The sequence below is a fragment of the Castor canadensis genome, chromosome 4 (assembly GCF_047511655.1).
Source record: "Castor canadensis chromosome 4, mCasCan1.hap1v2, whole genome shotgun sequence".
In the NCBI taxonomy this organism is placed as follows: Eukaryota; Metazoa; Chordata; class Mammalia; order Rodentia; family Castoridae; genus Castor; species Castor canadensis.
The window spans coordinates 20577826-20604439 of NC_133389.1; the positions used below are offsets into that span (position 1 = coordinate 20577826).

Genomic DNA, 26614 nt, shown 5'->3' on the forward strand with positions numbered 1-26614 from the left:
ACATGGACTTATTGCCTTGGTTTCCAAGGGAAGGAGTTCAGGTCCTCTCAGCTGACTACTGTCCTTATGCTCTCACAAGGCTCTAGCTAAAGTGTTGGCCAGACTGCAGCCTCATCTGGAGGCTTGACTAGAGAAGAATCTCCTTGGAAACTCAGGCCGTCTCACTTTTTCAGCTCCTTGAGCTCTGTGACTAAGAGATCTGGCTTCCTACTGGCTGTCAGATGGAAGTAGCCATCAGCGCCTAGAGGCCACCCACAGGTTATTACTACGTGAGCCTTATCAAAGGCTGTCCCTCAACATGGCAGCCTACTTCTTCAAAGATAGCAAAGAATATTTCTACTGAATGCAAGAAAGATGGAATCATACAGACATAGATACAGATATGGATATAGATACAGGACGTAGGTAGGAACCTAAATAAAGTTGGAAGACCATTGCTTTTGCCAAATTCTAATAGTAAAGAAGTAACATTTTTCACCTGTACACAAGAAGAGAGGACAATACTAGGGTGTGACTCATTTGGGGGTTCCTTGATGTAAATCATCCATGAATATTAATTTGGCAGCAATGTACCATGTAAATTAGGTGGAAGATACAAGGAGGCAAGAAGACAAATGAAATGTTGTTGTCATTGCTGTAACCAAAAATATATTAGTTGTCACCACAATAGAATCATAAATGGAACCCAGAGGTAAAGGACAAGGCTTTCTCAGTCTGTAGACATTAAAAACTGTAAGTACCACTTGGACTTTAGAAAATGTAGTAGCAAATTACTGTACAACACACCAATACTTTCTAGACTTCTTAAGTTCCAAAAGCTGTCCAAAAGACAAATAAACTTGTTCCTCCATTTACAAATTGCAAAAAAAAATATGATCACATGGTCCAACAGTCTAAAAATGATCTCATTATTCCTATCATTTTCTGGTCATTTCATGTGTGCAGTTATTTTTCTTCCTCGTCCAGATTGTAATCTTGGTTTGGTGTTCTCCACAGTGCCCTCCATTTTCTAATAATGTCCTTTCCTTAGTACTACCTAGTCCCCTAAAAGTAATGTCAGTTTGGAGCTTCACATTGGCAGTAAGATTCCTCACACTTTTTCATGGTACAGTAAAGTAGCTTAATAAACGTTCTTTGTATGTTTGTGTAATGAAAACTCCCTTCTGTAATTAAGAGCTTCCCTTTTCACTTTTCCACAAGACATGAAAATCCATGGGTGCAACTTCTCTATTTTTCCTGTCTAATGACTTCCACCAAAGCAAACCATGTCTTTCCATGTAACGGGATGCTTTTTTCTAAAAGTATATCTAGCTACTTAATATTCCAGGCCTTCAAGGGAAGGCACTAAGATTGGAGATGCTAAAGGTCCTCACAAATAAGAATGTGGAAATTTCTCACCAAGATTGCACAATCAACAGAAGGATATCACAGTATAGTCTAAAGTAGGTGATAAGTGCTAATTGTAGGCCCATCACCAACTGCAGTCGCAGGGTGTAGACTGTCCTACCAACCTCTGTCTTCCAAGGTTCCCATATGGCAAAGAGGACCACTAAAACCGTAGAAGAGTTGCTCCCAAAAAAAATCTATGTGAAAAGGAAATCCATGTAGTACAGACAGTGGAATGTGGGAGACATAAAGATGTCCAGATTCCCTTCCAAGAAAGGGCCACTTCCCAGCTGCAAGAAGAAGGGCTTTGCTTCCTGTTCTTGCTGTTAGCTTCTTCAGATTGCCTCAGCTTTCAAACTGACATTACACCATTTTTGGTGCAACCCCTAACAAATAATTGACCAATGTGAAGGTAGTCAAAGACACACTGTTCCTGGGGAGACCTCCAGTCAAAAAGTAGCAAGGGAGTTGTATTAAGGCTTAGCACTTTCTGCCCCTACTCCCACCCCCAGGGAATCTTTTTTACAGGCAGTCTTTGCCCTGGAGCTCCCTCTTGGGTTAATAGAAACATTGTAGGATTGGCATTTACCCTCTCTGCTCAATCCTCCTTCCTTCCTTTTTCTCTCACAGTTCTCATACCCCAATAAACCTCTTGAACTCCTTGCTGCATTTCAGCATCATCTTTCCTGAGAACCCAGTATGCTCCTCAGCACAATCTTAACATACAGTCTTTGCTGCATGAACTTCCTTTTACAACTTTCTTTCACTTTCAGTTTTTCAGAGATTTGAAAAGAAGAAACGAATGTTTTTAAAATCTTCGATAAAAGAGATATTTAAGAGCCATCAGCAAAATAATAGGTATACTTTGATACACATATATGTACTTTGATATGTATATGTATCAAAATACATATATTTTGATACTGACTCAAATAAGTTGTAAAATAAATTAAGGGAGCATGGGAAATTTTTAACACTGAGTTAATATTTAATTATATAAAGGAAACTGTGCTAACATTGTAGATGTGGTAGTGGTATTTTGATTATGATTTTCTTTGAGACAAGATCATGCTATGACCCAGACTGGTCTGAAGCTTGAGATCTTCCTGCCTCAGCCTCCCAAGTGCTGGCATTACAGGCATGCACCACCACACCCTACTGGTTGTGATTTTTTAATGAGTCCATATTTTCTAGACACGAAGGCTGAGATACTTATGGACGAAGTTGTATGATGGTTAATATTTGTGCCACAATAAACTGAGGTAAGATGGACAGTGGCAATGAGTTTCTTAACTTCCATCTTCATGAAATAGTACTTTATTTTGTTTAATTCATAAAGGTAGAATGAATTACTTATTCAAAACCCACAGGTATTACTTTCTATGCAGGTCTGAGCTTGCAGAAAATGCAAAGACATGTTTCTTATGGTTACGTTGCTAACAGTCTGGTGAGAGACAGATGCATTGTAGCGAGTGGTTTACTATGGAACTTTCTTCCAGTTTCTATAGGTATGAACTTCCTATTTCCTTCCCAATAATAATATTATGGATTTGGGTAGGAAATACTGTTTTTAACATTGTATAAATAACCATTTCCTTACAATATAGAAGTTATCGAGATACATTTTACTTTTGTTGAATTTCTTTCGTACTTGACCCGAGTTGTAGAATATTCAGAGATCTGCTACTAAGGAATGGATCAAATGAGGGTATACATGTGGTATACATGTGGTATACATGTTGTGTGTGTGTATTTGCTCAAGGGAAAGTTTGAGAGAGGGATTTGAATACACTGAAAGCCCCTAGTAACAGTGTTATGATGGCTGGGTATGGTGGTTCACACCTGTAATCCCTGCACTCAGGAGGCTGAAGGAAGAGGATTCCAAGTTAAGACCAGCCTGGGATATATAACTAGAACCTGTCTCAAAAAAAAAAAATAAGAGAGACTTTTATTGCTTTTTTACCTTGCCTCTTCTTTCTAGCTAAAAACACCACCACCAATAAAAAGAACCATTGTACAGCAAGTGATTAAGTGAAAACACAGGTTGTTGGTGCAGTTTTTTACTTCTAAAGAGTTACTTTCCAGTTGGCAGAGTGGCTCAAGTGGTAGAATACCTGCTTAGCAAGCATGAGGCCCTGAGTTCAAATCCCAGAGCTGTCAAAAATAAGAGAGTTAGTTTCAACAATGCTATGGACTGAATGGTTGATGGTTGTGTCCTCCCAAAATTCATAAGTTGAAACCCCAATTCCCAATGTGATGGTATTTGGAGATGAGGTTTTGTGAGGTAATCAGGCCATGAGTGTGAATGGGATTAGATTTGTGATGGGATTAGAAAAGACAGAAGAAAGACAAGAGGGAGCTTGCCTCTCCTCCCTCTCTTCACCATGGAAGGATACAAAGAAAACACAGCCTTCTGCAAATCAACAAGAAACCCCTCACCAAATACTGGATTTGCCAGCACCCTGATCTTGGACTTTACAACCCCCAGAACTTTGAAAATCAAATGTTTGTTTTTCAACCACTGAGTCTATGATATTCTGTTATAATAGCCATAACTAGCTAAGACAAATCTCAAAAACCTGAAATAAATAAAATATGCATTTTTTGCCAGGCACTGGTGTCTCACACCTGTAATCCTAGCTACTCAAGAGGCAGAGATCAGGAGGCTTGTGCCAAAGCCAGCCCAGGCAAATAGTTCACAAGATCCTATCTTGAAAAAAAAACTCCTCACAAAAAAGGGCTGGTGGAGTGGCTTAAGATGTGGGCCCTGAATTCAAACCCCAGTACTGAAAAAAAAAAAAAAACAAAGCACTTTTTTTTCAGAGGCAGAGATGTTCTGAAATATATTTCTAAACCTCTGGTCTTCTTAATAGAAACTCGAGGCAATTTAATGGATTTCTGAACCTCAGATACAAATTTCAGGAGAAAAAACATATTTTTACAGGTCTGAGAAATACTCCCAATGACTCTTCGAAATGTCAGTGAACTTCTTTAGTGTGCTATAGGAGGAGACAGTGATCCTAAAGATTCTGCAGTCCATTTGCTCTAATGTAGCAAGAGAGTGGGGATTTAGTCAAAGAAAAATTGAGTTATAGAAAACAAAGTAACACTTCTTGGACACCTTATTTTGTGGACTGATATTGTTACTTATTATGCTTCCTCCATCATTCATTTATTCAACCAATATTTATTTTTGTACCTACTATGTGCAAAGGACTATTGGAAAGATAGACATGTATGACATATTTTTAGCACGCTACTTGCTAAATTACCAAAGTGAACCCATGATAGGACTGAGCCATGACTGAAGGTCTTTCTCTAGTGACTGGTTGGACCTGATAAGAATGAATGAGTCTGAAGCAAATTATTTCCTTGATGAGTTGACAGTCAGGAGTCCCTTGTGTGAAGGTAAGTTTATGTATTTCTTTGCTATGTTTATATGACCTATGAGAATATGTCCCTTCATAAAGCTTTCTCTGCTTGTCCCAGCAGGGAATTGCCTCGCTTTTTTCTGAGCTGGTATGGTATGTTATCTATACTTTTATTATGTCTGTTATTTTAACTCATACTATTAGTCTTTGTAGAAATTATCTTTCCTCACATGCCCCAGCAAGAGGGGTGTTTCAAAGAACTATCACAATACCTTGTACATATTAAGAACAGTATAAATGTTATGTATATGATAAAAGAAGTTATTCTCACATAATGAAAATATGGACTCTTTGTACCAGAATTACACTGTGTGCTTGTTAAAATATAGAGTCCCAGGTCAGGCTTCATTTGTTCTGAATTAGAATTTCTAGGTATGAAACTGGGAACCTATATTTTAAAGAACCCACCACAGTGAGAGGACTATGAATTTCAGGATATGATAGTCACAGTAAAGTGTGGGAACGGCAAGTAAGTTTGACTCTGGTAGTAAGTACAATGGAGTGGATTCTGAGGCTGAGCCTAAATTCCGTGGGAAACGTGGCATTTAAGACCCACAAGTAAGGAATGGGGAGGAGTCAGTGTGTGTGTGTGCAGTCTATCTGGTATCTCAGAATGTATTACTCAGGAATTAGAGTGTTCTGCGTCTGTTTAAGAATAAGCACAATTCATCCTTGCAGATAGTTTTTAGTCAGCCAGGTTTTCTTCACAATTTCACAGAAAACCCAGGAAGTTATATTTTCAGTATGACTTATGTGAAGTTCAACAAAAAAATCTTTTGGGAAAATTATACCCACCAAAAATTTATTTTAAACATAATTTTTTATGTTTAGAGAAATTAAACATTTAAACCACACAGGGGGCCCAATAAGTGTGAAGGATTTTGTTTCTTTTATTATTATAAAAATGATTGTGCCTTCAATCTTTTGTTATTATACATATATATATATAATTTGTAATTATTGAAGACACTTAGAAATTACAGGTAAGAGAAAGTCACCTAAAAATGCACCACCTAGGTGTAACATCTGCTAAAGATTTCCATACACATAGATAATAAGTTTCTATATAATACCTAGTGCAACCCAGATAGGGCTATGCAGCTATTTAATTGTATGTCTGAATCCATTGCACAGGTATCTGAATGTCAATCTTTTCATCACTGAAGGAGGGATAATAACCTTCACTCTGCTTGCATCTCTGGATTGTTGTGAGAGTGTGCATTCTCAAAGTCAGGAATGCATAATAATCATCTTTAACTTCTGAGGATTCAGGTCCCAAAGAATTTGTCATGGTTGTTGTTGAGCTGATTCTATTAATTCACTGAACTATTCAAGTGTTTCTCAATCTTATTCGTTTGGTCTTTGACCTTTTGAGTTTTCTGATTTTCCTCCCACCTCTCTCTTTATCTGCTGACTCTTCTCATTTTACTCCTTGTTTGTGGTTGTCCTTCTATTGTAATCCTCTGCTTTTCTGTATATTTCCTGATTTATACATCTACTTTCATGGTACCAATTATGACCTCTGTGCTGGCACCTCTCATATATTTATATGCAGATGGCTATTTAATCTTCCAGCCTCCAAATGGTGCCTACCATTTTAAAATTTTTACATAACAGAGTCACAAAGGGTAAAAGATATCAAAATTGGTAATTAAGGAGAATTTAGAAAATTAGTGTTAACAAACCTGTAATGAAAGATACCTGATCCACTGCATAACAGGCTCTGTGAGGGTAAGAATAAGGGAGAAGAAACGTGGTAGTTCTTTTTAAAACCAAAGGACCAATCTTGGTAATGGAAGAGTGAAAGCTCTGAGTGTTGCCGTTTAGCTGATTTATGTTAATGCCAGATGGTTAGAGGTGGTTCTATAAGAATGGAAAATCCATCTCAAAATCATTGCTTCCAGGCACCTCTGCTTCCTATGGGTACCAGCCTGGGATTATAGTGGCCCAATCTCTGCTGTTATTGTGAGGTGTCCAATTCATGATTCTCTTTTCTAATTAGGTCTGCACTAGCCATCAGCAGGCCAGGTGGCCAGATCAGGGCTTCTCAGTACCCTAGTGTTACTAATAGTTGGAAGTCATTGATAGTCCCTGGCATGAAGAGACAAGAAAAGACGTGGCTACAGGAACCCAAAGAAGGTTAATGGCATGACAGGATCCATAGACACTGGTCACGGTGACACAGCCAGCTGTGGTAAGCCTGAAGAGGGCTGAATCACTGCATCTCATTCTCTTCCACCATCCAATCTCCAACGAGAAGCTCTATCAAAGGATCCTGCTGATGCAGTCCACAAAGATCAGCTTCCTAGAGCAGAGTAGCAGGGTGGAGAAAGGTTGAGAGTACATCTGGAAGGATACATGCAAAATAAAATGCCTTTAAGATCTAACTTTTATAATGCCCCGTTTCGGGTTGCTTCTCAGGACTCTGTAGATTGTTCCCTTGCTTTCATAAGCTTGTTTCCCTCTTCGTATCTTCTGTAGTTTCCTTATTTTAGATGCTTTCTGCTTCTTAGGCAAAACTGGCAGAACAGTTAATAACAATAATAAAATATTTGTTCTAGACTGAATTGGATTCTCCAAAATTCTTAGGTTAAGCCTTGAACACCAATATGGCTGTATTGTGTTTGGAACTAAGCCTTTGAGAGGAGATCATTAAGGTCAAATTAGGTTATCAGGATGGGGCCCTAAACTAACAGAACTATTGTCTTTATAAAATGAGATGAGCATTGTGTGCATACTTGCACATAGAGTCAAGGCCCATGTGAGCCATACAGAAGTCAAAGGTAAAAGCCTCAGGAGAAACCAACCCTGCCGGTGTCTTTATTTTGGACTCTGAGTCTCCAGATTGTGACAACTAAATTTCTGTTGCTTAAGCCACCCATTCTGTGGTATTTTGTTATGACATCTGTAGCTGACTACAAGTCTGTGCTTTTCTTTTCACTGAGTATGCAGTGTTTGAGTATCTTGTGTTTTAGTTCTTTACATTCATGATTCACTATAAAATCCTTTCTAGAAACTGGGTAGAATTGTTACAGTTCTCACAGACAAGGAAACTGAGATTCAGGGGCTAATGACTTGCCCATGCCCACAAGATAACCACAAAGATTCATTATGGGAAATTCTGAGCATTTTTCTATTAAAGTCATTACACTGCGCTAACACCACATGAAAACTGAATGTATTTGCACCTGCTCGTCTCTTTGCCTGGACTATTTGTTATCTCTTGCTATGTAACGCCTTCTTTCAAGAATGCATTCCGCGGTTACATCTCCAGTATTTACCCTGCTCCACCTCCCATGCAATTTGCCTCCATTGTCGTCTGTCAAAATGTTATTTTTAACTGTTGCGGGCATCTCACTAGACCCAAGAGGACGGATGGTGTGTTCATCCTTTAGGGCCCAACTTAGGCGCACATTTGAGTCTACAGAGAGCGCCCGTATGTAATTAGATTCGTAACTAGTACTGATGCGTGTGTTTTGTCCGTAGTGGCCTATCTCGAGTACAGGACTAGACCACTTGCAAACTGGTTCCCGAAGGAGTCTTAGGAGCTTACGCAGCGGCCACGAGCCCCAGAAAAAGTGAAGCTTCCCCTCTCGCCGTCCCACCCCGGCCAAATCCTCGGTAAAAAGCCTCGAGTCTGGAGAACTAAAAATAGTCCGCGTCTGCGCGCGTGGCTTCACGTCTCCGCCTGCGCCACTCAGCTAGCGTGCGGCTCCTACGTCAAGGGTGCGGCCGCTCTTCGCGTTTTCGGATTGGGCGGTGCGAGCCAAAACGGACGGCGCAGAAATGGCGTCAGAGGCGCACGCGCCGCCGGCCCCGCCGCGCGGTGTCTGCTGGGCGCCGCACGCCTTCCTTCGCTTCACCTCTCCCTTCCCCCTCCGGGCCCCGCCCCCTCGGCCGCTCCGCTCCCTGGCGTGACTCGGCACTGTGATCCCCGGGAGAAGAGTCCGCGGTCGCCACCTCTTCGGTCCAGGCCTCGGCCTTCCTTAAGCCTCTCCTTTTCCACTCCCGCGCTTTCTTCTCCTTCAGTTTTGAAGCCGAAGGCGTCGCGGCCGCCCTGCCGGGCTGTCTGTGAGAATGGTGGGAGTGAAGCCGGTCGGAAGCGATCCGGATTTCCAGCCGGAGCTGAGCGGCGCGGGCTCCAGACTCGCGGTGGTCAAGTTCACCATGCGAGGGTGAGGCCGAGTCCGGGGCCCACGGGCTATTCTCTGTCAGTCCAAGCTTTGCTTTTTTCACTCTTTCCGGGTCCCAGTTCCCTCGCCGTCTGTGCTCCGTGCCCCGGAATGTCGGGCGGAGGCCGCAGCCCCAGGCCGCCGCTGGGATTAGGCCTCAGCTCTCGGGTGGGCGCCTCCGTTTGTGCACGAGGGCTGGGGTTCCGGGGTGGGCACGGAGGACCCCTGACCCTTTCCCGGCACAGGACCTCCGTGCCTGCCGCGTTTGAATCCTGACGCTCCCTGCTCGGCGTGGGGGTGGGGTGGGGGTGGAGTGGGGGTGGGGTGGGGGTGGGGGCGGGGGCGGCCGGCTTCCCACCGCCGGCACCATTGCGCCGGCCCCTAGCTTTGAGAAGAGCCAGCTGTCACTTGCAGTTTAGCAACTCTGAAATCTTAATTTCCCAAACCCTTCGGTTCTCTTCGCCACCTTCATCTCTCTAAATCCTTTGAAAGATTCAGATGGGTCTTTTCAACTAATCTTGAGTAGAGGGTGGACCCGAGGCTCGGCTCGCGCATTTTGAATTAAGGTAATGTTGGCTCAAGATGCTTCATAATGTTCGTAACGTTTTTGTCCCTCCTCTGGTTGTCACTGAGACTCCTCCGTGCATGCGGATTACAGTTCGGCTACATCACAGGTAGACAAGGCAGGTCAGACGTCTGGGTTTGGCCAGAATTGCGTTTTTGATTTCATGGTTTACGATGTGGGGGATCTTGAAAGATGTTAACTGTCTTTAGTTAATCTCAACAAAATTTATAAGTCACGGAGCTTCTTATATTGAGTATGATAAAGTCCTCGTGTGAGATTGACATGTTGGAACTAGGCATTGAGGACACCAAGATTCAGCCAATCTTTACAGATCTTCCCTCTTGTATCTCAGATGGAAGGTTTAGAAGTCTCTACTTTGACCTTCTTGACAGTGTTTGCACATAAACTAGTTGGGACCAGTGTACTCGCGGTATCACTTCATGTAATATGCTTTCTTGTCCAAGGAACTGTATAAATACAAGGTAATATTTTGAATGTCACAAAAAGTAATAGTGGCTAGCACATGGTTCAGTAAACGAGTATATGGTAGCACTAGGATTAAGTAGTTTTAGGGGATGGAGGGATGCAGATAGAGATAAAGCAAGTTAGGACACATTTTTGGACCATATGCACAGAAAGGGACAGTACATTGGATTTAATATGACATGTGGACTTTAACATTTACTAAATTGAAGAGGCTAGGTGATTTCGTATATATTAAGACATGGCTAAAGGAATGTCAGAATTCTGTGTCTTCTCAGCTTTAACAGTTTTGTAATGTCCATAATCTTATTAATAGGGGATTGCCTATACATTTGTCGAATGTCTAGTGTACAGAAGAAAAGAGAACAGATGATTTCAACAAGGAATTTCACTTTTGGTTCATTTTTCTAATTCTGGTCATTTGGAGATTTTATAGGTTTTGTCCCTCAATTGTATTTTCCCCCTTACCATACCAGAGGGAGAAATGATCGGGTAATAAATGTTTATTTATCTGAGTGACAAAAGTGGAGAAACACTGCTGCTAAGGAAACACTTCTGTTAGCAGTGTGGTGTCATTTAAGCATAATTGTAGACATTGCTTGATCAAGAACTGTGATTTATATTCAAAAAATATTTTAGTAGAATGAAAGTTTCTTTTTTGGTAAAAATTGAAGACAAATGTTTGAAATTAGAGAATATTTTTAGTTTTAAAAATATTTAGGTTACATTTAAAAATCGAATAAGGTTTGTATTTACCTTAAATGTTCATTTAACATGTTGACGATTAATGTGTTCCTCTTTGAACTCATTGTCAGTATAACCTCAGATTTTTGTACACCTGTGTCAGTATTAGATGCCCAAACAGCTTCTGTCAGATAAAACAAATCTTGTTAGAGCAAAGTTAATGTCCTGTTTTAGACTGAGAGCATAATTTTCTCCAGCACCTATTTTTTTAAATTTCCTTTCCAACCCTATTTCAAGATATGTTCTTTATTCTCACCACCATGCTTTACCCACCCTCATTCTAAACTAATTTCAGTAAAATAATATGTAGATTGTTCTCGTCAACTGTCTTCAGCAGCTGTCCATTAGTTTTCTTCATATATATATATATATATATAAAACATAAAATTGACCATTTTAGCTTTTTGTTTTGTTTTTAAAAAGACAGGGTCATGCTATGTAGTTCAGGCTGGCCTCAAACTAGCAATCCTCCTGCTTCAGCCTATGAGTGCTGGGATTTCAGGTGTGTCACAGCAACACAGCATCCTTTTAGCAATTTTAAAGCATACAATTTATTGGTAGTAAGTACATTCCCAGTGTTGTGCTACCATCTCCATTGTTTCCTAGAACTTTTTCATCATCCAAAACAAAAATTCTGTATCCATTAAATAATAACAATAACTCCCCATCTGCACTTCTCCAGAAGGGCAAAACTATGTTCCACTAAACAGTACAGTACTGCTCCCTCCCCTGGTAGCCTCTATTCTGCTTTCTGTCTCTAGGAAGTTGCTACTTTTAGGCACCACAGGTGAGTGAAATCATAATGTGTATTCATTTTCTCTTAGTATAATTATGGTTATCCATGTTGTAGCATGTATTAAATTTCATTTTTATGGTTTCATAAAGTATTCCCATGTATGTATATACCATGTTTTGTTTATCCATTTATCTGTTTAGATAGGCACTTGGGTTCTCTTTGACTTTAGCTATTGTGAATAACCCTTTTGTGGACATTGGTATAGTAGAATCTCTTTTAGACTCTGCTTTTAATTCATTTTTCAGTACATATTACCTTCAATGATTTAACTTCAGCTCTACCTACAAACTAATCTTAAACCCTTAGACAATTCATTTCACTCCCTGATACTCTTTTTCCCTACTTGTCAGATGGGAATAAAATGTAACTTGTCTGTATTGTTAAGAGAGTGAGAAATGATACCTGTGTGAATTATATATTCTGGTAAGACTTTTGAAACAAGTATCTCCAAATTGTTACTTTGTAACTATTCCTGCATACATTTAAGTAGTGCCAGTTTTGTTGTTTCAGTTTATGGGTAGACTGTTAAAAGAATATACATTTTCTCCACTAAATGTTAGGAATGATTTTTGTCTTGAAATAGAGACTGTATGACCTTTTTGTCATTGCAGTAAACCTCACTGTATCATTTTTGCAGACAAGGTTTAACATATACTCAGTTTTCCTGAAGCAGGTCTTGGTTTGTAATTGGTTAGACATCACTGTTCCCTGTCAAGAAGGATGTCAGTGTGTATGAGGATGTTGAGTTCTAGTGGATATGGTACCTGTTCAAAACTAATTAATTATATATATTAACTACATATTGCAAAATTGGTGAAGACTGGAGGTAGTCTACTGAAATACAAAGTTAGCAAGCCCAGTAGTCTGTAGGAATCAGAGAGATGACATTAGGGAGCTGAAAGACTATGCCATATTGAAGCCTTGGAGTAAACTTCTTAATTGAAGGGTTTTTATCTAATTGAAAAAGTAAACTATTTTCAAAGCATAACATTTAGAAAAATGTATCCAAATTTGTAAAGATATGGCTTGACAAATTTTCCAAGTGATCACAGCTGTCTAACCAACACTTAGATCAGGAAATAGATCATTACCAGAACCCCAAAATGTTTCTCTTGAGTTCTAACACTACAGATTAGTTTTGCATGAATTTAAACTTTATAAAAATGGAATCACATAGTGCTGTAGTCTGTAGCTTTCTTTCAAGAGCTATGTAAATCGTTTGACTTTGGCAATTAATTTAGAAATGAAAGCAACAAAAGACATTGTAGGTTGTTTTGGGGTTTTGGAGTGGTGGTTAAGAGCTGGGGTTTAGAATCAAATTCTAGCTCAGTATTTCATTGTTCTTGGGAGCTGTAAAGCTTAAGTGAGGTAGTAAGACTTTAAAGGTTTTGTGAATTGTGTAATATGTTGTAACTGCTCAAAAGATAGGTCGCTGACTCCTGTAGTAACTTGTGAAGTACAGTTAGCAAGTTCATGAAATAAAATTTATTTTATATTATGGCTATAAAATAATTTTTTTGTTAATAGCGCTTTCAGAGACAGCTGATCTTGGATTAGATTTAGAAATGCAAGTGGCTCTGCTACTGTGATAACTTGCGGTCTTTAGTTCTTACAAGGTAATTGTGTTAGCTTATGCCAATTTAAAATTTTTAGTTTTGTGGATTTGATTCTTTAGGTATTGTAGAAAGCTAGAGATTTGTTTACTGTATTCTTTTTCTTTTAGAAAATACAGCTTAACATCCTTCTTACATATCCATTTTATATATTGGAATAAACAAACATTCAGTTAGAGAAGAGGTTAGAAAAATAACTTAAGTTTTTTTAAAACTTGACGAGACTGTCTCTGGACCCTTTTGCAACAAAATATAATTCTGAAATTTAAGACATACTGTGTCATTAATATTTTAGAGCTGGGAGAGGTTTTGAAAAATCTAGTCTTTATACAGAAAAATTAGGTGGCTTGTTCATGATCTCAGCTAATAATGGAAAATTGTGTATTTTTTTTTTGGTGAACCCAAATTGAACCCAGGGCCTTGTGCATGCTAAGCCCTGTACCACCTTGCTATATCCCTAGCTCTGAAATTTATTTACTTTTTTGGGGGGAGAGGGGAAGGGGCACTGGGGTTTGAACTTGAGCCACTACACCAGCCCTTTTTTGTGATGGGTGTTTTTGAGATAGAGTCTCTCGGACTATTTGCCTGGGTGAGCTTCAAACCGTGATTCTCCTGATCTCTGCCTCCTGAGTAACTTTAGGATCACAGACATGAGCCACTGGTACCTGGCTACAGGTTTTTTCTGCCTTTTTTTTTTTTTTTTTTTTTTGCAGCACTGGGATTTGAATTCAGGGCCTTAAGCTTGCTAGAAAAGCACTCTACCACTTGAGCCATTCTGCCAGCTTTTTAAAGAAATGCCTTTTTTTTTTTTTTGCCTGTACTGGGGTTTGAATTCAGGGCTCCATGCTTGCTAGGCAGGTGCTCTACCACTTGAGCCCCTTTCCAGCCCATTTACTCTTGGATGCTCATGTTATGAAAGACAAACATCTCACTTAAAGTAATGAATCAGTTTATTTGAATAACTGTAGTAAGAAAGTATACTGCTGTATATATCTGTACCATTACACACATTTGTATTGCTGTACTCTGACTTTATTTTTGACTAAAGTTCCAATCCATGATAGCTTACTAAAATTAAACAAAGGACCTAAATCAGGTTAAAATCTCGAAAGGAAAAAGTTACTTGCATAGTGACATTGTTTTGGTAAAGTCTGTTCAGAAACCAGCAGTGTTTAACATCATTTAGCTCATGCATGATTGATAATAGAAAAGTGGTGTCATCTATGGAGGTTGTATTTGTTTATATGAGGCTTTTCCTAGATAGGGAAGAGCAAAATAGAAATAAAACTTTACTCTGGATGGAGATGAGCCCTCAGTCACACAGGCAGTTTCCCTTTCAGGTTTATCTTAAGAAAGTGTAAGTTAATAAAATTAAATATGAGTGCCTGCACCTAGCACTTGTTCCCCAGGGCTGCGTTTCTTCCTGTCCCTACTTTAATGGCAGCCTCTGTGGCTCAGATCTCCACTTCATCTGCACTGTCACAACACCTGTAAGTATCATTTCCACTTGGCTGTTTTTGTTCATTTTAAACATCCCCTAAGGCAGCCTCCAGGTTTGAGCCACCTGCTGGGATAGCTTATTTCCTGAGTTTTAGTTGCTACTGTTTTTCTTAGTGATCTAGTTACACAGTTTCAAGTGATTTGCCTTGAGCTTATTTTTCTCATAAAACCTCTAATTTAGTGCAGAAGATCAGTTTTCAGGAATTGGTACATTGCATAATAGCAGAAATACCTGTGTCACTTGTGACACTTAAATGCAGGTAAGATTATATTGTCAATTTTTCTATTGATTACCATTTAGATTCTTTCTAATTTTTACTGTTACAAACATGTCGCATTTAACTTCTTTATACCTTTGATTGTGAAATGGAATAAATTGTGTTAAAATAGGATAACTAAAAGAAGTGGAATTGTTGGGTTTTGAGTTGAGTTCATTGAAAATGGATAGATATGAACTAATCAGTGGCTCTTAAAAGAGATGTACCAATTTATATTGTCGTGTATAAAGTTCAAAACATACTAGTTTTAGTTGCACAATTTCTTAGTAAATGGGTTTCTGAGCCATAGCTTTCAGATGCACTACATTTAATATTTTAAGAATTTAATACATATTTTCTTAGCTTCTTTATGTGAGGTTTCAGGGAGACACAGGACAAAAACGCTGATTAAAATGTTAAGAATGAAATGTGGAAATGTCACAATGAAACTCCCTGTACAACTAACATATGCAATAAAAATGTTTAAAAAATGTTAAGAATGGAGAATTGGTTACAACTTGAGGCTAAACATTTGTTTTCATTTTGAGCTTTAGACCTTGCTTTTCCTAGCATTACTGTCTGCTAAAGTCAAGATTTTTCTCATTTTTCTGAACTTTTATTGAGATATGACATGCATTGTGCAGAATTATAAATGCGTTATCCAGTGAATTTTCACAAACTGAACACAACTGTGTAATCACCTTCCAGACAAAACATTAGTAGCTTTCAGAAGTCTCCTTCCTGCCTGTAAATCTCACGATGGCATCATTGTTCTGATAACACCATTTGTTTTTCTTGATTTGAACTGTATTTAAATGAGATTCACAGAATATACTCTTTTTATTGTGCTGGGTGGGGGTACATTGTGGCATTTACAGAAGCTCTTACAATATATCAAATATATCGTACTTGAATTCACCCTCCCTCTACCATTGTCCTTTATCCCCATTTTTGGAATAGTTTATCATTTTTACATTTACATACATGTGTACACAGTATTTGTACCATAGTCACCCTTCTTCATCATTTCGCCCCCTCTCCCCTTCCCATTGGTACCAGCCCTCTATAATCCAGCAGGACCTGTTCCACCTCCGATTGTATAAAAGAGAAGAAGAAGAAAAATTACATTTTTGGTTGTTTAGATAGCTACACAGGGAGTTTCCTGTGGTAATTCCATGTTTATATGTATTATAGCCTGATTTCGTTCATCTCTATTTTTCTTCTTTTACCTTAGTCCCTTTCTTTTAGTGGTTTGAACTAATGTAAGGATTCTGTATTCATTCTTGTATAGAGAGTACATCAATCATACTCACCTTCTTAACTTCCATCTTGTACCCTCCCCCTCTCATCTGTGACCTCCTGTAGCATGATCCGTTTCTCATAGTATTGCTGTATTTGTATTAGGTCTGTAGTCCACGCATGAGAGAAAACTTGCAGCTTTTGCCTTCTGCACCTGGCTAACTTCCCTTAAAATGATGTTCTTTAGTTCCATCTCTTTACCTGAAAATGACAAAATTTCATTCTTCTTTGTGACTGAATAAAATTCCATTGTATATAAATACCACATTTTCTTAATCCATTCATTGGAGCATCTTGGCTGTTTCTATAGCTTAGTTATTGTGAATAATGATGTAATAAACATGGGTGTGCAGGTGCCTTTGTTGTAACCTGACTTATATTCCTTCAGGTATATCCCTAGGAGTGGAGTTTCTGGATCATATAGTAGTTCTATTTTTAGTTTTTTGAGGAGCCTCCATACTGTTTTCCATAGTGGTTGTACTAATTTACATTCCTACCAGCAGTGTATGAGGGTTCCTTTTTCCCCACATCCTCATCAACATTTGTTGTTTATGTTCTTCATTCTAACAGGAGTGAGGTAGAATCTTAGTGTGGTTTGGATTTACATTTCCTTTATGGCCATGGATGTTGAGCATTTCTTCATATGTTTTTTAGCCATTGGACTTTTCTTCCTTTGAAAAAGCTCTGTTCATTTCTTTTGTCCATTTATTCATTGGGTCATTTATTTTTGGGAGGCTTAGTTTTTTGAGCTCTCCCTCATTTTTGGGGGGAAGGTTAGATTCATCTGTGTTTTTGCTTGAGATTTGACATCAGTTATTTTCATTCTATGTCATTCTATTACATGAACAACAATAATTAACTTAACCATCCTATTGTTGATAAAACTTAGTAGTTTCATGGTTTTTTCCTGTTAGGAATAATTGCTATCATTAATATTTTTCATATGCCTTAAAGTGAACATTTCTATTGGCTGTATACTTCTAGAATGGTCATAGGTTGGTATATGTCTACTAGCTTTAGTAGATATTGTACCCCTCCAAATAGTTACTCCAATATGTACTGCCACAAACAGTATATGCAAGTTCAGTCACTCCAAATTCTTAGTACTTGACTACTTGTTTAATCTGTTTTGGTGAAGGTGGTTTTAATTTGCATTTTCCTGGATTTTCTACCGACTAATGAAGTTTAACACATTTTTCTTTATCTTTATTGACTGTTTGAATAACTTACTTGTCAAGTTCAAGAGTTTCAAGAGTTTACCCGTTTTTTTCTTTAGGGTGTTAGTCTTGTTCTTAGTGAATTGTAAGTGTTTACATATTAGAGGTAAATTCATTCTGTGATATGTTCTATAAATATTTTCCCTGTCTGTGAATTGCTTTTCATTATTCTAATGGCATCTTTTTTTAAAGGGAGGGGGCATACTCACGGCGTCCAGCATGCTAGTCAGGTGCTCTACCAGTTGAGACACTCCACCAGCCCTTTTTGCATTGGTTATTTTTGAGATAATATCTTGCTTTTCGCTGAGGCCAGCCTGTACCCAAATCCTATTTGTGCTTCCTCAAATGACAGGTGTGTGTCATGGCGACCAGCCTTTGGTTGAAAAGGGGGTCTCATAAACTTTTTGCCCTGCCTGGCTTAGAACCACAGTCCTTTCAATCTCTGCCTCCCACTGCTCTGTGCTTCTAGTGGCACTTTTTGATGAATAAAAGGTTTTAATCTTGATTTCTTCCAGTTTATCAAGTAAATGTCAACAGTCCTTTCCTTTTGTTTAGCAATTTTGTGTTCTGTGTAATAAATCTTTGCATATTCCAAAATTAGAGATACAGTATTCTCTGTATTTGTCCTAAAATCCTTATCCTTTCTTTACTGTTTACATTTAAATTTACAGTCTATTTTGCAATTGTTTTCTTGGGTCTGTAGTTGGGGGGGGAGGTCAAGATTCATTTTTTTTCTTTTGTGAATATTCACTTATCCAGCACTGTTTATTGAAAAGACTACTATTTTTCCACTGTACCACTGTGTCAGCTTTTTCATAAATCAGGTTGTTGTACTTAGGATACATCTGGTCATTTTTTTTTGTTTTTCGGTACTAGGGTTTGAATTTAGGACCTACATCTTGAGCTACTCCACCAGCCCTTTTTTACAAAGGGTTTTTGTTTTGTTTTTTTGGTTTTTTTTGTTTTTTTTTTTGAGATAGGGTCTATCTTTTTGCCTAGGGCTGGCTTCTAACTGCTATCCTCCTGATCTCTTTCTCCTAAGTAGCTAGGATTATAGGCATGAGCCACTGGCGCCCAGCTTTGGCCACCATTCTTTCTACATGAGTCAGTTCATACAGATTGAGTGTCCCTTTATCTATTATTTGCCTAGACTTTACTAGTTGAGTATCCCTAACCTGAAACTCTGAAATCCAAAATATTCCAAATTGCAAAGCTTTTTGAATGCTGATATAATGCTTCAATTTTGCAGACTTAGGAACATTTTGGAGTTAGGTTTTTCAAATTAGTGTTGCTCAACCTATGCCAGTACTTTTAATTAGTAAAGCTTTATAGTAGTTCTTAATATTTGGTAATAAAATTTCTTCAGATCTGAACCTCAAAATGGCTTGAGATATCTTTGGTATTTATAAATTTTATAATTTAAATTTGTTAAATTTGGAATTTTACATTAACTGTAATCAAATCAAGAATTGATATCTTGACAACACTGTTTTCTCTAATTCATAAACATTTCCCTCCATTTTTTTCCCATTAGTTTCCATCCATGAGAAAAAAGCTGGAACACTGAACAGTATTAGAACTGAGACTTATCTATACTCATTAAGAAAATCTGGTATTAATACAAGCATATATAAATATCTGATGTGAAAAGACTAGAGAGTCTAATGCTAACAGTGTCAGTTTATTATTATTTTATCTGTTTATTTATTTGGTGGGATGGGTTTTGAACTCGGGGATTTGTACTTGCACAGCAGGTGCTCTACTGCTTGAGCCACCCCTCCAGTCCATTTTTTGCTCTGGTTATTTTGGAGATGGGGTCTCGTGAACTATTTGCTGGCCTTGAACGATTATCCTCCTGATCTCAGCCTCCCAAGTAGCTAGAATTATAGGTGTAACCCAGTGCTCAGCTACTTTGTTTTAATTGACAACTGCTTTAAAGTGTAAATTAGTATAGTCTTTGATGTTATTTTATTAAATGTCTCTTCTCCTCTTGTCACAGGTGTGGACCATGTCTAAGGATTGCCCCAGCATTCAGTTCTATGAGTAATAAATATCCACAGGCTGTTTTCTTGGAAGTAGACGTACATCAGTGTCAGGTAAGGAAGAAGAATCCTTTTTTTCTTTTACTTTTGAAACAATCTGAAATCCAACATTAATGTCACCTATTATTTATCTCTTTATATACATAGTACTTATTCCTTGGAGGTAGGAGAATGCTATGATTACTACGAATGTCATTTGGGCTATATTAGTTAAGAAAGGTAGCATGTTACTATTTCAGATTTATATAAATGCTTTTCTGCTGTGAAATTAATACAGTATTGTTAAAGCAAAGGTCATCTGGCAATTCTCTGTTTTATATTTCTTTGTTTATCGTTTGCACATTTACAGTTTGCCTTGTTGACTTAGTGGAATAGCTGTATTGGCATTATATAGAAATAAAGATGATTCCTTCATACACTAAATATAATATTTTAGCTCTGAATAAGAAAGTGCTATAACTTTTTTTTTTAATTGTGCCTGAGGCTTAATATTTGCTTGTTATAACTTTGGTTTTTGCCGCATTTGTAAATGGGGAAAAATTTTAGAATAAATACTGTTTTGTAGATAGTAGTTTGGGATTTGGTGTAAGCCCTACATTATCCAATTATGTCTCATTTACTTATGCAACAGGTTTATAGGCTGCATTATTGCCCTTATTTTGAGTACACAGTTCAGTGTTTCTAGTCTGAAAGTGCTTTCCTCTGTAGTTGTGCTGTATGTGGTAGCCACTAGCTACATGTTGTTTTTGAGCATTTGAAATATAGCAAGTCCAAATTGAGATGCTTGAAAAAGGGTAAGATACACAGTAGATTTTGGAGATTTATGAAATAATATATTTCATGATCTTTTTGATTATGCCAAAAATGCTTACATTGGATTCACTAAATATATTACTTGTATTGATTTTTACCTGGTTTTACTTTTTTATTGTGGATATTAGCAATTTTCAGTTTGTATGCATAACTTGTAAATTGTGTCATGCATTATATTTATTTTGGATAACATTGTTTTAATAGATCAGTCATGGTTTCTTTTTCGCTTCTGAGGCTTAGGGAAAACATTCATAGATTATCTGCGCTTTTTTTTTGTTTTTCTTCAAATGATATAGCAGTACCTCTTCATAGTCTTTGAATATGTAAGGTGACAGATTTGCATTACTGAGTTTTTGTTTTTGGTGGAACTAAGGTTTAACTCAGCTTCATGTTTGCAAAGCAGGCATTCTACTGTTTGAGCTGCATATTCTGGGTTTTTCTTTTTTTAAAACTTGTTATGAAAAGTTTGGATTATAATACATAATGGCTGTTATTAATTAAGTTCCACTCAGTATAAAATTGGTGGAGCTAGGGCACAGTTTAGAAAGATAGTTGTTGCACAGTGTATTTGATGAGAGATTAGAAGTCATTTCTGTGAAATGAGGGGGGGAGAAAGTGGGGGAAGGAGGCAGGGGGGAGAAATAACCAAAACAGTGTATGCACATGTGAATAAATGAATAATAAAAAATTTTTAAAAAGTAATTTCCATAAAAGTAGAAATTGGGTAAGGGTTGAGTGCACAAAATATTGCTTCTTTTTTATGGGTAGGTTAGTTTGCTTTTCACATGTGTGCTTTTTCCTAGCAACAATGGTTTAATGTTAACTTATCAATACTCTTTTTGATTGCTCCTTTTGAGAAATACATACTATGTAATTATGAGAAGCCTGATCTATTGGATAAAGTGTTTAATAAAGAATGGGGCTGTTCTTTATTGTGGGTAAGTGTAAGGATGATGTAGCTATGCCCTAATGAGAACTTCTAGGAATAAGTCTGCTTTTTCTGAAATAAGTTAGGAAAACATTATTCTGCATGTTTTTAGTTTATGCTTATGATCTAAAACTTCCATAAAGACATAGAGTGAATGTTCAAAGCGGTTTAAGATTTAATTCATAAACACTGTTTAATTTGCCAATTCTAGGGAACAGCTGCCACCAACAATATATCGGCAACACCTACATTTTTGTTTTTTCGAAACAAAGTGAGAATTGATCAATATCAAGGAGCAGATGCTGTGGGATTAGAAGAAAAAATCAAGCAGCACTTAGAAAATGACCCTGGAAGCAATGAGGACACGGATATTCCAAAAGGCTATGTATGTAGACAGAAAAGTGAAGTCATGATTCAGTAGCTTACATTTGTTATTGCATCATTGAGATGAAATTAACTATGATGTGTTTTATCTTTTACTAATTTGGAATACTTACAAATAAGAACTTTCAAACTGAAGTTGACTTTTGAGTTTCATCTGTATCTATTAACCTTAAGCTTACATCATAAACCACTTCTTCCTAAATTTCTTTCTTAAAAAATTTTTATTTGTAATACAAATTTATTAGTTTTTAATATGTGTACAGTGAGTTTCACTGACATTTATGTATATACATATAGTACTAAGTTTCTCCTGCTAAATTTCTTTGCCACTTATTTTTTTTTAATTTTAATATATATATATATATATTTTTTTTTTTTTTTTCGCGGAACTGGGGTTTTGTCACTTGTTTTTTAATCTACTTTCTTGAACTGTTAAAATAGCCATATTCTAAAACTTATTTACAATTCCCCAAATAGTGAAGAAATATGCATTGAAAAATGCTCTACTTTTTGATGATTATGTAAAATGACTTGTGAACTTTATTTATATATTTTTAAATTTTTAAAAAAATTTTTATTGTTTTATTATTCATATGTGCATACAATGCTTGGGTCATTTCTCCCCCCTGCCCCCACCCCCACCCTTACAACCCACTCCACCCCCTCTCTCTCCCCCCAACCCCCTTGATACCTGGCAGAAACTATTTTGCCCTTATCTCTAATTTTGTTGAAGAGAGAGTATAAGCAATAATAGGAAGGAACAAGGATTTTTGCTAGTTGAGATAAGGATAGCTATACAGGAAGTTGACTCGCATTAATTTCCTGTGCGTGTGCGTTACCTCTAGGTTAATTCTTTTTGATCTAACCTTTTCTCTAGTTCCTGGTCCCCTTCTCCTATTGACCTCAGTTGCTTTTAAGGTATCTGCTTTAGTTTCTCTGTGTTGAGGGCAACAAATGCTAGCTAATTTTTTAGGTGTCTTACCTATCCTCACACCTCCCATGTACGTTCTCGCTTTTATCATGTGCTCAAAGTCCAGTCCCCTTGTTGTGTTTGCCCTTGATCTAATGTCCGCATATGAGGGAGAACATACGATTTTTGGTCTTTTGGGCCAGGCTAACCTCACTCAGAATGATGTTCTCCAGTGAACTTTATTTTACTTATTTTTTTAGTAGTGCTTTCCTTGAACTTGATGGGAAGGCCATTTACCACTTTAGCCTCTCCTCTAGCCATTTTTTGCTTTAGCTATTTTTTATATAGAGTTTTGCTGTGGGCCAGCCTTGAACTAGGGTCCTGTTCCCTTTGCTTATGGTATAGCGAGGATTACAGATATGCATCTATGCCGGGCTTACTTATTCAGATAGGTGTTTTGCTAACTTTTAATTCAGAATCATTTTTTGAACTGTAATCTTCTTGATCTTTGCCTGCAGGTAGCTAGGATTTACAGGTGTGCACCACATGCCAGACATGACTTGGGAATTTTAACGTGTGATCGTTACATGCCGCACTCCTTTTGTTTTCACTTTGTGTAGCTTTCTCTATTTTTTTAAATTTATCTCTCTTTTCTAGCATTATTTATATGTTTTCATCTAGTATTTTGTTTTGGAGTCAAATTTTAATATCATGTGTTTTTTTAGAGTTTAAAGTTTAAGCAACTTAAAGGCTGAAGAACTTAAAGAATAAAATAATGTTTAGAAGTTACACAATATGAATAGTTATAATGTAGCATCTCTACAGACTTTGAGAGTTAGAGAGTTAGGATGAAACAAAACTCAGAAGTAGTATCGTGGTGGCACATTTGTCTATGCAAACTGGCAAATTCTGCATAGTAAAAATATTTAATTTTTCTGGTTATAAAAGTTACTATATTGGCAGATCAAAGAATGAATTTTAAAAAAAGTGTTAGCTCAGCTAACATTAAAGAATGTATATCAGATAAATTAAAGCATAACTATGTCATGGAGCTAACCAAGTCCTTTCTGTAAGTCCTTTAAATTTATACTGAGTAAGGAGAAACTATAATCAGGTAAACATGAAAGATTCTTTATGTATGTGGGGGAGGTGGGGTCTCGAAGTATTTGTAATGTAATAATGACATTATTTTAAGCTAGGGACATAAATTTAGTATTTACTTAAAATGAGCTGTAATTTGAAGTTATAACATTCAACTAGGAGGTACTGAATATGTTGTTTACGTTGGAGTTGTTAATTATTGAACCAGGCCCGTTTTGCCTATTGCACACCATACTTATAATCTCTGAAATGATAACTTTTGCAAAAGGAAAACAGTTTTATTTGAAAGGCAACTAAGCATGGAGACAGGAGAGCTATTCTCAAATCTGCTTCCTAAGGATTAGGGTTTAGGTATTCCAATGAAGAAGCAGGTCTCTGTGAATAGCCAAGGCAATACTGAACAAAAAGAGCAATGCTGGAGGTTATCACGATACCCAACTTCAAACTATACTACAGAGCTGTAGCAATAAAAACAGCATGGTACTGGCAGAAAAAACAGACATGAAGACCAGTGGAAAAAAATAGAGGACCTGTATATGAATCCACACAATGCCTACCTTATTTTTGACAAAGGGACAAAAAAACACATGATGGAGAAAAGGCAACCTCTTCAACAAAAGTTGCTGGGAAAAGTGGTTATCTGCCTGCAGAACACTGACACTAGATCCATTGCTATCACCCTATACTAGTATCAACTCAAAGTGGATTAAGGACCTTAATATCAAATGCAAAACCTTGCAGTTAGTACAGGAAAGAACAGGGAATACTCTGGAAACAGTAGGTATAGGCAAGGACTTCCTCAGTAGAACTCCAGCAGCCTAGCAACTAAGAGAAAGGATGGACAAATGGGACTACATGAAATTAAAAAGCTTCTGCACAACAAAAGAAATGGTCTCTAAACTAAAGAGACCACCCAAAAAGTGGGAGAAAATATTTGCTAGCTATATATCAGACAAGGGACTGATAACTAGCATATGCAGGGAACCCAAAAAACTAAACTCCCCAGCAATCAGTGAACCAATAAAGAAGTGGGCAACTGAACTAAACAGAACTTTTTCAAAGGAAGAAGTCCAAATGGCCAAAAAAACACATCCCTGGCCATAAAGGAAATGCAAATCCAAACCACACTAAGATTCTACCTCCCTCCTGTTAGAATAGCTTATATAAGTACACCACCAACAACAAATGTTGGTGAGAATGTAGGGAAAAAGGAACCTTCATATACTGCTGGTGGAATGTAAGCTAGTACAACCGTTATGGAAAACAATATGGAGGCATCTTAAAAAACTAAACATAGATCTGCCATATGAATCATCAATACCACTTCTAGGGATATACCCGAGGGAATGTGACTCAGATTATTACAAAGGCATCTGACACCCATGTTTATTGCAGCACTAAAAGCCAGGCTATGGAAACAGCCAAGATACCCCACAGCTGATGAATGGATCAAGAAAATTTGGTATTTGTATACAAAGGAATTTTATTCAGCCACAAAAAGTGAAATTTTTCCATTTGCAGGTAAATGGATGGAACTGGAAGACATCATCTTAAGCAAAGTTAGCCAGGCTCAGAAGGCCAAAAATCACATGTACTCCCTCATGTGGATTATAGGCCTAAAACAAATGCAGTAATATTATTGGACATGGGTCACACACTAAGGGGAGAACGCGGATGGGAGGATAGGGAACGGGGAGGAAACCTAAAACTTGAATGTGGTTGATGTACTCACTCTGGAGGAGTGAATAAAGTAATCTTAAACGGTCAGAGGTCACTATGGGAAGGGGACTAGTGAAGAGGTCTGGCAGAGATGAACCAATGTGGGTTGCAATCTCAAGTACATGGAAACAGTGCTAGGAATCTCTCTGTATAGCTATCTTTATCTCAAACTAGCAAAAACGGTACATCTTTCTTGTTATCTCTTACGTGTTTTCTTCAACAAAGTTGGAGAACAAGAGGGTGAACAGGTTCTGCCCAAGGTGGGGGGTGTGGGAGCGTAGGCAAGGTGGCCCAAATAGTGTATACACATGTGAGTAAATGTAAAAATGATTAAGAAGAAGAAGAAGAAGCAGGTCTCCACCATAGGGAACTATGATTAGTGGAGGAATAGTGAAGTAACTGGTGGTCTGCTCACACATAGTCAACCTTGGTGGCTTTTTATAGGGCACCTGTTCGTAAAATGGAGGAGGGAGCATGATCCATCAGAAGTTTTCCTGGTCCCAGGTGAAGGTTCAGTGGTTCCAACTAGTTTGACAAAAGTTGCTTCCAAGTTCCTGAAAAATGGCTTGGGCAACTGTTACTCTCATGACCTACATGTCAGTAGTTTTCTATAGCCAAGCTAATGGGAGTCTAATAATACGTTGTCATTTCACGGTCAGCACCCTCGCTTTTGGTTTTAGTCTTGATCCCGAAACTGAGGTTCTGCTGTTCTGAGACTTTATTCCATTGAAGGTAGGATTCATTCTTAGGTTAGATTTTAAAGTTTTTCACAGGAACCCATGTTCTGTAAAACTCCTTACACACAGGTAGAAATGAGGAAATTATTAGGAAAATGTTTGACAGTGTTGCATATTAATGCAGCAGTTTAAACGTAATTGGTTTTTTGTGTGCGCCCCACAATAACTCAAAATCAAAGTCATTGCAAAGAATCCATCAATTTGGTTTAATTTTCATTCTTAAGGTATTAGAAGTGTGAGTGCAGTGTTGCTCCACAACTGAGATCTTAATCCTAGTTGCAGCATTGAAGTTGCTCATAGATACTTAAGGAAGAAATAAGCATTTAAAAGGTTTTGCCAAAACTTTTTATTTAAACACAAATACTAATGAAGTTTAGAACAATTCTACTATAGCAGAATTTTGCTCCATAGCCTTCCTTTTCTCCCCTCATCATCTTTTTCAGTTGGCTGTAGTGTGTCATTCTGAGTACAGCATTTAATTTAGCATTTTGGTTTTGAAAGAATTTAGGCTATTCCA

At 37.6% G+C, this 26614-nt stretch overlaps 1 protein-coding gene across 3 annotated transcripts in view; it reads left to right on the plus strand.

Annotated features, from left to right (window-relative positions):
• Positions 1–8684: 8684 nt before the first annotated feature.
• Positions 8685–26614, plus strand: part of Txnl1 (thioredoxin like 1) — a 31624-nt gene continuing 13694 nt past the window's right edge. For 2 of the 3 annotated variants that reach the window (XR_012447022.1, XM_020186900.2), the window contains exons 1-3: positions 8685–8992; positions 19463–19559; positions 21458–21631. Coding sequence is in view for 2 of the 3 variants with exons in the window: in XM_020186900.2 (XP_020042489.1) it covers positions 8895–8992; positions 19463–19559; positions 21458–21631 (369 nt within the window). In the remaining variant the exon portion in view is untranslated. The remainder of the gene's footprint in view (positions 8993–19462; positions 19560–21457; positions 21632–26614) is intronic. The other variant, XM_020186901.2, reaches the window with a different exon arrangement.